At 52.2% G+C, this 12,155-nt stretch overlaps 1 protein-coding gene across 1 annotated transcript; it reads right to left on the reverse strand.

The window, feature by feature from the left end:
* Nucleotides 1–42: 42 nt before the first annotated feature.
* LOC148813462 (secretory phospholipase A2 receptor-like) lies at nucleotides 43–2,627 on the reverse strand. Its single transcript, XM_088907999.1, has 4 exons — nucleotides 2,585–2,627; nucleotides 2,478–2,546; nucleotides 1,903–2,247; nucleotides 43–494 (listed from the first exon to the last, which is right to left on the reverse strand). The coding sequence occupies exons 1-4, from the start codon at nucleotides 2,625–2,627 to the stop codon at nucleotides 43–45; spliced, it is 909 nt and encodes a 302-aa protein (XP_088764125.1).
* Between the last annotated feature and the right edge of the window lie 9,528 nt (nucleotides 2,628–12,155).

Raw genomic sequence — 12,155 nt, forward strand, 5'->3', positions numbered from 1 at the left:
CGAGGTCAGACGAGGGAGATACAGCTCTCTGCTGCTGTTCTCTCAAGCTGGATTCTCCTGAGACAAACTCAGCTCACTGAGCTGCTGCCTGGGGCTCTGGGACAGTCTGTCAGGGCTGGACTCACCATTGTAGCAGAAGAAGGGGCTGGAATGGTTTGCACCAGCATCGTTCCAGCCACCTCTTTTATTATTATTATTATTATTATTATTATTATGTACATTATCTTTTAAATAGATCTCTGTGTACAGGGCTCCTCCTCCACTGGGCTCCCCAAGACTCCAGTTGCGAAACCCAGAGCGCCTCCCGTCAGACCACTCCCAGCCGTCCTGGAGCAGCGCGATCCAGACAGCGTGTCCCTGCGCCGTCGTCCTGATCTGTTCAGACTCTCCCACGCTGTCCACCCGGGGCAGGTCGGAGCAGCTCTCTCTGCAGTGTCTCTGGGCTGCAGCGAAGGTCTTGTTTTCCCTGATCAGCCTGTACTGCTGTGTCTCGCCTGTGAAGACAAGTCAGTTCAGCACAGCACTGGACATGAGTCTCGAATCGGTGAGCTCTCCGGTCGCAGGAATGTTCCAGATAGCAACATGACCTCTTGAGTTTTTGCAAATGTCCATCTTGTAGTAGAATTTGTGCACTGAAGTGCTTTTCCTTGCTGAATTCAGAGGACTGGAGACACAGACGCACTGTCTGTAACACATTATGAGCGGATATAAAGATCTAAAGATCTGCAGATGGATTTATATTCAATTATTTTTGGGGGGGTTGGTCGCATTGTTGTATAAATGGATAAGAAGTAGTTCAGGTGGGGAGCTGCATCAGCTAGCGTAGGTGGCAAACGATCAAGTTAAAGGTGTATTCCTGTGCTGAAGAGAGATGAGAGAAAACACAGCGTTTCGGCTGTGGAGCCTTCTTGGGGTGTGAGGAGGAGATGCTTGCACTCGGAGAAGGCTCCACAGCCGAAACATTGTGTTCCCTCTCTTCTCTCTTCAGCACCGGAATTAACCTGTGACTTCTTCCTAAATGGACAAGAGCCCATTTCTGTTCCACTGAAGTGTGAATGTTTGCAGCTCCTCTGTACGACACACACACCCACACCCACAAACTGACACACACCCACCCACACACTGACGCACACCCACCCACACACTGACACACACGTCTTTATTTCTCAGCCTCTGACTAGCGGGGGTGAGGAGCGGAGGGTCAGGAGCTCCGATTCAAGGCGGCCGACAGTCGTGCGTCCCGATGCCCTCGAGCAACGGGAAGCGCTGAAATCGGAAAATGAAATCCGGAAAGAACATTAGGATGGAAACATGGCCGCGGCGGACGTTTCGAATCCCGAGGGCCCTGAGGTGTCTGGTTCACCTCCCGCTCGAGCAGGTGAGGGCCGTAATTAACGTTTCATTGTACGTTACTCAATGAGATGACTGGATTTAAACCGTTTGCCCATCGTGTTGTTGTCCTAACCCTCTTGCTCTCCGCCTGGGTGATGGCGTATCCGTTGGCTTTCGTCTCCTGGTGTCCCTAACCCCAGGCCGTTTGTCAAGGGGTTTCGAGGGGAGAGAGTTGGCAGGCGGATGTGTCGTGGAAAGTAACAGGAACGCGAACGCGAACGCGAACGCTCCACCGTCGCGGGAGGAGAGAGACGACGGAGTCGCTCGCGGGCCTCGTTTCGGGTGGGCCTGGTGGTCCTGCCTCGGCCTCTCTCGCAGGAAGCGGCTCGACAGGTCCCAGAATTCCCGGCGCGTCGGCTCTTCCCGCTTCCTATCCGTGGCCCTGGGCTGACTGCGGAGGGCTGTGAGACTACAAATCCCATCGTGCTCTGCGCACCGCCATTTCCTGTTTCCTGTCCATCCCTGTTTTTCCTATAGTTAAGCTCAGCTCGCGCTCTCCGTTTGTCTCACCTTGGCTCTCGCATACGAAGAAGTTCTCCTCGCTGCAGTCTCTCTCCTCCCAGAATCCCGCTGCGTTGAGAGCAGCGCAGGGGAGCTGACTCCTCCAGTGGGTGAAGGTCACGACCTCTCCGCCAGACCACCGCCAGCTCTCTCTGCAGTCTCGGTACAGGCCTATCCAGGCTGGGCCACTGGGCAGGTTAGTGGTGTTGAGGACTGTGTCCATTTCTGCTGTGCTGTTGATGGAGGCCAGGTCAGTGTAGGTGTCTCTGCAGTGTCTCTGAGCGTCGGTCCAGTTCAGGGGTGAGTCCACAAAGTAGAACTTCCCGATGTGGCCGGATCCAGTTGGACAGAGCACTGGGAACAGAAAACCAAGCAGGTGGAGTTCTGACGAGCAGCAGCAGCTCGTGCTCAGAGCCGGTGCTTTAGAAAGTAGTTAATAACCTCAGGCTACTCCCCGCGACCCCGGTCCCCTGAGAGAGGAAGGATATCGCTGGGGAGGGGGTCTGTACAGAGACACAGGAAACAGAGCTCCCCTCCCTCCTCCTCTCCCTCTTTTCCAGAGAAACTGGGGCCCAGGGAGTCACCTGTAGCCTTGCCTGTCGTGTCCAGGATGCGCCAGGTATCGCCCAACACCGATACCTGCGGCCTGAGTGCTGGAACAAGATTGAGACAGAGGTCAGAGGTCACTCACCAGCCACGGCCAGCAGCAGACAGGCCAGCCCCCCCCTCTCCATCTCCGCAGCGCCGCTGGGAGGTCAGGCAGCTCGTGTCCAAGCCCTTCTCTGGACAGGCAGTGGGGTCGGTTCCCGGGGTCAGTCCGCTGGCCAGCCCCTCAGACAGCAGAGCTGGGAGCTGGACAGGAAGTCAGTCAGGTGATCAGCTGAGTGCGCCGTCGGTCAGCGTGTCAGACAGACATCAGGAGCAGCAGCAGAAGGGACAGCTGTCTCTCTCCCTCTCTCTTTCCTCTCATTCACTCTGTACTTGTCTCTCACTGTCTCTCCTTCTCCCCTCTATCTCTCCTTCTCCCCTCTCTCTCTGTACCTGTCTCTCTTTCTCTCCTCTCTGTACCTGACCCTGTCTCTTTCTCTCCTCTCTCTCCCTCTCTACCTGTCTCTCTCCCTCTGCCCTGTGTTCCTGGTACCAGTTAGAATCAATTGCTGGCTATTGATTAACTAGGCAAATGAGGACAGCTCCTATCTGTCCAGAACTCTGAATAGCACACTGTACAGTAAGTTAAGTCCGTAAAGAAGGAAAAACTGACTTGTCCCAATTTCCATTGTCTCTTTGTCTCAGTTCCCTGTGTTCGTGGTGCAGTTACAATAACATACCAGTTATTTATTAACTAGGCAAAACAGTCTCTTTCTGGGGGTCAGCTACGGATTGTGTTCTAAACAAAGCAGGAGCAGGACACTGAGACCTGTTGTGTCATGAAACCCCCCCCCTTCAGACTCCTGCGCGAGGGGGAGAGTCCGTCAGGTGAGAGGAGAGCCTGACACAGGCCAGAGCCCCCCCAGGAGCACAGGGTTCAAACACAGAGTCACTGAGTCTGTCATCGCCCCCGGTCCTGCGCCCCAGACTCTTCCAGAGCCCCACCAGGAGCACAGGGCTCAAACACAGAGTCACTGAGTCTGTCATCGCCCCCGGTCCTGCGCCCCAGACTCTTCCAGAGCCCCACCAGGAGCACAGGGTTTAAACACAGAGTCACCGAGTCTGTCATCGCCCCCCGGTCCTGCGCCCCAGACTCTTCCAGAGCCCCACCAGGAGCACAGGGCTCAAACACAGAGTCACCGAGTCTGTCATCGCCCCCCGGTCCTGCGCCCCAGACTCTTCCAGAGCCCCACCAGGAGCACAGGGTTCAAACACAGAGTCACCGAGTCTGTCATCGCCCCCGGTCCTGCGCCCCAGACTCTTCCAGAGCCCCGCCAGGAGCACAGGGTTCAAACACAGAGTCACCGAGTCTGTCATCGCCCCCGGTCCTGCGCCCCAGACTCTTCCAGAGCCCCACCAGGAGCACAGGGTTTAAACACAGAGTCACCGAGTCTGTCATCGCCCCCGGTCCTGCGCCCCAGACTCTTCCAGAGCCCCACCAGGAGCACAGGGTTTAAACACAGAGTCACCGAGTCTGTCATCGCCCCCGGTCCTGCGCCCCAGACTCTTCCAGAGCCCCGCCAGGAGCACAGGGTTCAAACACAGAGTCACTGAGTCTGTCATCGCCCCCGGTCCTGCGCCCCAGACTCTTCCAGAGCCCCGCCAGGAGCACAGGGTTCAAACACAGAGTCACCGAGTCTGTCATCGCCCCCGGTCCTGCGCCCCAGACTCTTCCAGAGCCCCACCAGGAGCACAGGGTTTAAACACAGAGTCACCGAGTCTGTCATCGCCCCCGGTCCTGCGCCCCAGACTCTTCCAGAGCCCCACCAGGAGCACAGGGTTTAAACACAGTCACCGAGTCTGTCATCGCCCGCGGTCCTGCGCCCAAGACTCTTCCAGAGCCCCACCAGGAGCACAGGGTTCAAACACAGAGTCACTGAGTCTGTCATCGCCCCCGGTCCTGCGCCCCAGACTCTTCCAGAGCCCCACCAGGAGCACAGGGTTCAAACACAGTCACATTTAAACACATTAGATCTCTGTATTAACTGGTGCTCTCCCTGTGTTTATTGGTGTGCTCGCTGTATCAATTGGTGTGTTTGCTGTATGCTGAATGAACTGCTGTTTCTTTGTGTTAATGGGTGTACTCTCTCTGTATTAACTGGTGCTCTCCCTGTGTTTATTGGTGTGCTCGCTGTATGCTATATTAACTGGTGCTCTCCCTGTATTAACTGGTGCTCTCCCTGTGTTTTAATTGCCCCTCAGGGGTGAGTGCAGTGCCCTGGGACGCTGCTCTCCCACACTTACCTCTGCTCCTCGGGGTGTCCCTCTGTCTCGGCGCCTGGCTGGGTGGGAGACGAGCTCTCTGTCTGTCTGCCTGCGCTGGTATCGCTCTCTGCCTCGCTGATACAGCCGGTATGGAAATGGAGAGTGATCACGTGACCCCAGCTCACAGCTCGGACAAGGGTGTGTCTGTGAAGCCCATAGAAAACACATATGACACAGATCCCTCCCCCCTCTACCCCAGCTACAGAGCTCAGCCCCTCTACCCCAGCTACAGAGCTCAGCCCCTCTACCCCAGCTACAGAGCTCAGCCCCTCTACCCCAGCTACAGAGATCACCCCCTCTACCCCAGCTACAGAGCTCAGCCCCTCTACCCCAGCTACAGAGATCACCCCCCTACCCCAGCTACAAAGCTCAACCCCTCTACCCCAGCTACAGAGATCACCCCCCTCTACCCCAGCTACAGAGATCACCCCTCTACCCCAGCTACAGAGACCAGCCCCCTCTACCCCAGCTACAGAGACCAGCCCCCTCTACCCCAGCTACAGAGACCAGCCCCCTCTACCCCAGCTACAGAGATCACCCCTCTACCCCAGCTACAGAGCTCAGCCCCCTCTACCCCAGCTACAGAGACCAGCCCCTCTACCCCAGCTACAGAGCTCAGCCCCCTCTACCCCAGCTACAGAGACCAGCCCCTCTACCCCAGCTACAGAGCTCACCCCTCTACCCCAGCTACAGAGATCACCCCTCTACCCCAGCTACAGAGATCACCCCTCTACCCCAGCTACAGAGACCAGCCCCCTCTACCCCAGCTACAGAGACCAGCCCCTCTACCCCAGCTACAGAGACCAGCCCCTCTACCCCAGCTACAGAGATCACCCCTCTACCCCAGCTACAGAGCTCAGCCCCCTCTACCCCAGCTACAGAGACCAGCCCCTCTACCCCAGCTACAGAGACCAGCCCCCTCTACCCCAGCTACAGAGACCAGCCCCCTCTACCCCAGCTACAGAGATCACCCCTCTACCCCAGCTACAGAGATCACCCCTCTACCCCAGCTACAGAGCTCAGCCCCCTCTACCCCAGCTACAGAGACCAGCCCCTCTACCCCAGCTACAGAGCTCAGCCCCCTCTACCCCAGCTACAGAGCTCAGCCCCCTCTACCCCAGCTACAGAGATCACCCCTCTACCCCAGCTACAGAGCTCAGCCCCCCAACCCCAGCTACAGAGCTCACCCCCCTCTACCCCAGCTACAGAGCTCACCCCCCTCTACCCCAGCTACAGAGCTCACCCCCCTCTACCCCAGCTACAGAGATCACCCCTCTACCCCAGCTACAGAGCTCAGCCCCCCTACCCCAGCTACAGAGCTCACCCCCCTACCCCAGCTACAGAGCTCACCCCCCTCTACCCCAGCTACAGAGCTCACCCCCCTCTACCCCAGCTACAGAGCTCAACCCCTCTACCCCAGCTACAGAGCTCAACCCCTCTACCCCAGCTACAGAGCTCACCCCCCTCTACCCCAGCTACAGAGCTCACCCCCCTCTACCCCAGCTACAGAGCTCAGCCCCCCTACCCCAGCTACAGAGCTCACCCCCCTACCCCAGCTACAGAGCTCAGCCCCTCTACCCCAGCTACATACCAGTTCATACTTCATACATTATAAACTGTCATGGGTTCGAGCTCAGGAATACTGCCGGGACAATCACACAGACCTGGTCACTGTGTTCACTGAGGAGCAGCAGAATGAACTTCTCAGCCTCACAAACACTGATGATGGTGGCTGGAGGGGGAGCCCAGCGCATAGACACCCAGGGGTGACAGAACAGAACCCCCAATACAGATCAGATCGGATCTCTAACCTTTTTGTTTTATGTTTTCGATCAGGCTGCCAGTCTGATCTGAAATCGCAGAAAAAGCAATTATTCGGGCGTTTTCATTTCCCACAGACGCAGCTCCTGCAGGAGTACCTCAGCCCCAGCGGACAGGGAGAGGGCAGGGAGGCTGTGGGACGTCCGGGAAGCTCCGGGACAGGTGGGCAGGGAATGGGAATGTGGGAGCTGCCCGCCGTGTTTGGAAACAGGGCCAGGCAGCCAGGACTGGAGAGGGCGCCCCCAGACCAGCAGTTAGAGGACAAGGGGGTGTGCTTGACTGGTCAGCACAGGAGGGGACAGGGTACCCCATCAGCACTGAAGGGCATGAGGCGCCAGGCAGGTGAGTGCAGACCAGGTGAGTCTCTCCTCCACTGGCTTCACAACCCCCCTGGTGAAAGAGGAGCGCTGGTATGATATAGTGCAGAACAGTAAGACTGTTAGCAGGGTGCTTTTATTGGCAAGCTTAGTAACAGAAGCATTACTGTTACTCCGGGTGCTAATAAACTTGTTTTCAGTAGCAGCACTATTAATAGAAGCAGCAGTACTGTTAATGTAAGTAGGAGCAAGAGTAACTGAAGTCATATTGTTGTTATCGGTACTAAATATGTGCGAAAGGCGATCAGGAGTGAGGTAAGATTATAGGATGTTATTGTCCTCTGAGGGAAATTTTTTATGGACACCCAGCATTCCTGTACAATTAAATGGAATGCAAACAAAAGAAAGAGAAAAAAAACATTGCACATTATTCTGTTGCAAAAATAATGAGAAAAACATGGGTGAATGAGAGAGTTCGGACGTCTCTGCTTTGTTGGCTGTGAGAGAATCCCCACAGCGCCTCTGTGCCGAGTGATGATATCGTTGTTCTCGGCTGTAAATACAGTTTTAAAAGCTGTGGTCAGTTTCTCTCTCAGTAAGGTGAACAACATCACAGTCTGGAAGAGACGAGAGAAGACTGGCTTCAGTCTGCGGCCTTCGGGCTCAGGAAACCTTCAGTGTCACAGGTGGGGATCGGGAGTTGTGCTTGAGGTGGGATACTCTCTCCTAACTTTCTTTTCCTTTATTTTCCAGGATATTCCAGTGGCCGACAGTGAGAAGACAGGTATGGATAGGGAGTTGTGATAGAGGTGGGATACTTTCTTAACTTTCTATTCCCTGATTTTCCAGGATATTCCAGAGGCTGACAGTGAGAAGCCAGGTATGGATCGGGAGTTGTGCTAGAGGTGGGATACTCTTTCCTAACTTTCTTTCCTTTTATTTTTCAGTGTATTCCAGTGGCTGACAGTAGGAAGACAGGTAGGGATCGGGAGTTGTGCTAGAGGTGGGATACTCTCTCCTAACTTTCTTTTCCCTGATTTTCCAGGATATTCCAGAGGCTGACAGTGGAAAGACAGGTATGAACAGGGAATTGTGATAGAAATTGGATGTTCTCTCCTAACTTTCTTTTCCTTTTTGTTTTCCAGGATATTCCAGAGGCTGACAGTGGGAAGACGGGTAGGGATCGGGAGTTGTGCTAGAGATCGGATACTCTCTCCTAACTTTCTTTTCCCTGATTTTCCAGGATATTCCAGTGGCTGACAGTGAGAAGACAGGTATGGATCGGGAATTGTGATAGAAATTGGATGTTCTCTCCTAACTTTCTTTTCCTTTATTTTCCAGGATATTCCAGAGGCTAACAGTGGGAAGACAGGTATGAACAGGGAGTTGTGATAGAGGATTTTCTCTCCTAACTTTCTTTTCCTTTTTCTTTTCCAGGATATTCCAGAGGCTGACAGTGGGAAGACGGGACCAGACGGGGAGTAGTGATAGAGGTGAGATGCTCTTCACTACTTCTTCACTGTCCTAACTTTCCGTTCCCTGATTTTCCAGGATATTCCAGTAGCTGACAGTGGGAAGACGGATAAGGATGGGGAGTTGTGATACAGGTGGGGTTCTCTCTCTTAACTTTCTGTTCCCTTGTTTTCCAGGAAGTCCCGACGCTGGCAGTGGGAAGACCGGAGTGGATGAGGGGTGTGGATGTGGAGGTAGGAGACTCTCCCGTCTTGATTTCTTCCTCCTTGTGTCAGTCTGTGTGCCTGTCTCTCCAGCTGCCTGTGGGCTGTGAAACTCCACAGCTTCGCGGTGCTAACCTGGGCTTAGTAACTGTAGGTTGCAGGTTTGATTCCTGAGGGGGGACACAGCTCACAACTCCAGAGCTGAATACTGAATACTGGCCCTAACACTGATCTGGTACTTGTACTGTGCTTTGAAACCTTAGTATTGAACTCTCACATCTGTTGAACTTTAATACTGAAACCTGCGTGCTGATCTTTTCAACTGCGCTACAATACTCACACATGCATACTGAACTCTCTACTGTAATGCGCTTTAATACTCACAGCGACACACCTGTGTGCTGAACTCTCAGCTGTACTGAGCTTTAATACTCACACTGACACACGTGTAATGGACTCTGCTGTGTACTGCTGTTATACTGAAACCTGTGTACTGATCTCTCACCGGTACTGAATTCTCGACGACACACCGGTATGCCTGTATTGCACTTGAATACTCACACTGACACTCCAGTGTGCTGACTTTTCGATTGTACTGCGATTTAATCTTCAGTGACACATCAGTCTGCTGAACTCTCTACTGTACTCTGTAATACTCAAGCCCGTGCACTGAACCCACCTGTACTGTACTATAATACTCCACACATCTGTGTACTGAAATCCCAACTGTAATGTGCTTTAATAATCAGTGACACATCATTGTGGTCAAGTCTCACCTGTACTGTGCTGTAATACTCACACTGACACACCTGTGTGCTGAGCTCTCACCTGTACTGTGCTTTAGTATTCAACCTTGAGTATTGAACTGTCATCTCTATTGAGCTTTAAAACTCAAACCTGTGTGCTGAACGTTTGCCTGTACTGCGTTGTTATACTCAACAGTGGTGTGCTGAATTCTCACAAATACCGTACCTTAATACTCTGTCTACCATACACTGACACACCAGTCTACAGAACTCTCAGCTGTACTGAGCTTTAATACTCACACTGACACACGTGTAATGAACTCTGCTGTTTACTGTTGTTATACTGAAACCTGTGTACTGATCTCTCACCGGTACTGCACTGTAATACTCAAGGACACATCTGTGCACTGAAGGTCTCACCTGTACTGTGCTGTAATAGTGGCACACTGACACACCTGTGTGCTGAACTCACCTGTACTTTAATACACCAACACACCTGTGTACTGAGATCTTAACTGGAAAGCGCTTTAATAACCACTGACACATCATTGTGCTGAACTCTTGACTGTAATGTGCTTTAATTTGCATACCTGTGTACTGAACCCACCTGCACTGCAGTATAATACTCAAACTCGTGTGCTGAAATGTCAACAGTACTGACCTTTAATCAATGACAGACCATTGTGCTGAAGTCTCACCTGTACTGCAGTAGTGACACAGACACACCTGTGTGCTGAACTCCCCTCTTTACTGTGCTTTAATACTCAGAGTGCGGAATTCTTTCCTGCTCTGTGCTTTACTAATCAACGACGGATCTGCTGACAGATCATCTTAAGTCTCACATGTACTGTGCTATTAAAGTGTGTGCTGAACTCTTCTGTATTGTTTTAATACTCAGTCCTGTGTGATGACCCCACCAGTGCTGTACTATAATACTGCAACACATAATAATTAATAATCAATGACTGATCATTGTGCTGAGCTCTCGGCTGTACTGTTGTGTAATAGTGACGCACCTGTGTGCTGAACCTCTTTTACTGTGCTATAACATTCAATCCAGGCGTCTGTACTGTCTTTATTACTCGGTGATACTCCAGTGTGAAGAACTCTCACCCGTACTCTTGTAATACTCAAACCTGTGTACCGAATTCTTGCTGTACTATCTACACACTGACACACCTGTGTGCTGAACTCTCTTGTCTTGTGTGCTGATACTCAAACCTGTGTACTGAACCCACCTGTACTGTAATACTCAAACACATCTGTGTACTGAAATCTCGACTGTAATGTGCTTTAATAATCGCTGACAGATCTTTGTGCTGAAATCTCACCTGTATTGTGTTGTAATACTGACACTTGTGTGCTGAACTGTTTTGTACTGTTTTATATTCAAACCTGTGTTTCGAATTGTTGCTGTAATATCTACACAGACACACCTGTGTGCTGAACTCTGTTCTGTTTTGTATTTTAATACTCAAACCTGTGTACTGAACCCACCTGTACTGTACTGTAATACTCAAACACATCTGTGTACTGAAATCTCAACTGTATTGCTCTTTAATAATCAGTGACAGATTTTTGTACTGAAGTCTGTTGTACTGTACTGTAATAGTGGCACTGCCACAGCTGTGTGCTGAACCTCTGTCTGTACTGTGCTTTACTACCGTGTGACACTGCTTGGTGAAGAACTCTCACCCCTTACTCTTGTAATACTCCAACCTGTGTATGAATTGTTGCCTGTACTGTGCTGAACTCTCCTCTGTATAGTTTTAATACTCAAACACATCTGTCCTGAAATCGTGACTGTAATGTGCTGTAATCATTGATGACAGATCATTGTGTTGAAATGTCACTTATGCTGTACTGTGCTGTAATGGTGACACTGACAGCTGTGTGCTGAACTCTTCTGTACAGTAGAGCTTGAGTCTTATGTACTATAATACTCCACACATGTGTATTGAGATCTCAACTGTGCATTAATAGTCACTGACTGATCACTGTGCTGAAGTCTCAGCGGTACTGTGCTGTAACAGTAGCACACCTGTGTGCTGGACTTCTGCCTGTACTGTGCTTTACTACTCAGTGATACTGTCATTAACTCCTACCTCTACCCTTGTAATACTCAGCCCTGTGTATGAATTGTTGCCTGTACTGTGCTGTAATATTCACACACTGACCTCTCTCTCTCTGTCTTGTGCTCCCTCACACTGCCCCCCTGTTGTATCAGACCTGCCTGTTTCCTGAATGCCCTGCTCTCCTCTGGGGTAGGGTTAGTGAATCCCCTGTGTCTGTGTGTTAATCCTCCTCTGTCTCTGTGCCCCAGGACAGAGCTGCTGTTCTTGGTGTCTCTGTGGAGAAGCAGCCGGCGGGGACCAGGAGCTGCGTACAAACAGGCCGAGCGCGAGAGGCACAGGGGTCTGAAGCACAGCAGCACCTCCTGCGCTGTGAGGACAGTGAGAGAGAGAGACTACTGCGCCGTCGCCTGGCCGCTGTCACTCAGGCCAGAGTCTGAGCTGCACCTGTGAGCCGCTACAGAGCAAAGAGCTGGACTCTGTCACCCAGGATCCCAACACCCTGCCTGGAGAGGACGAGTCTCCATTTCCCCGAGGTCTGCGGCCGTCTGCTCTGCTGTCGATATAACCTCCTGCCAGCTTGTCTGGGGTTAAGACTGTTGTTTGGTTTTTGTACCCTTTTCCCCATGAGTGGTGTCCCAGTTTCAGGTTTATTTTCTCAAGAGGAGTGGTGGGGTGGGAGGGGAGGTGCTAGTAGCCTTTCTTCACCAGAGGGCA

The sequence above is a fragment of the Atractosteus spatula genome (assembly GCF_055471065.1).
Source record: "Atractosteus spatula isolate fAtrSpa1 chromosome 10 unlocalized genomic scaffold, fAtrSpa1.hap1 SUPER_10_unloc_1, whole genome shotgun sequence".
Lineage (NCBI taxonomy): Eukaryota > Metazoa > Chordata > Actinopteri > Semionotiformes > Lepisosteidae > Atractosteus > Atractosteus spatula.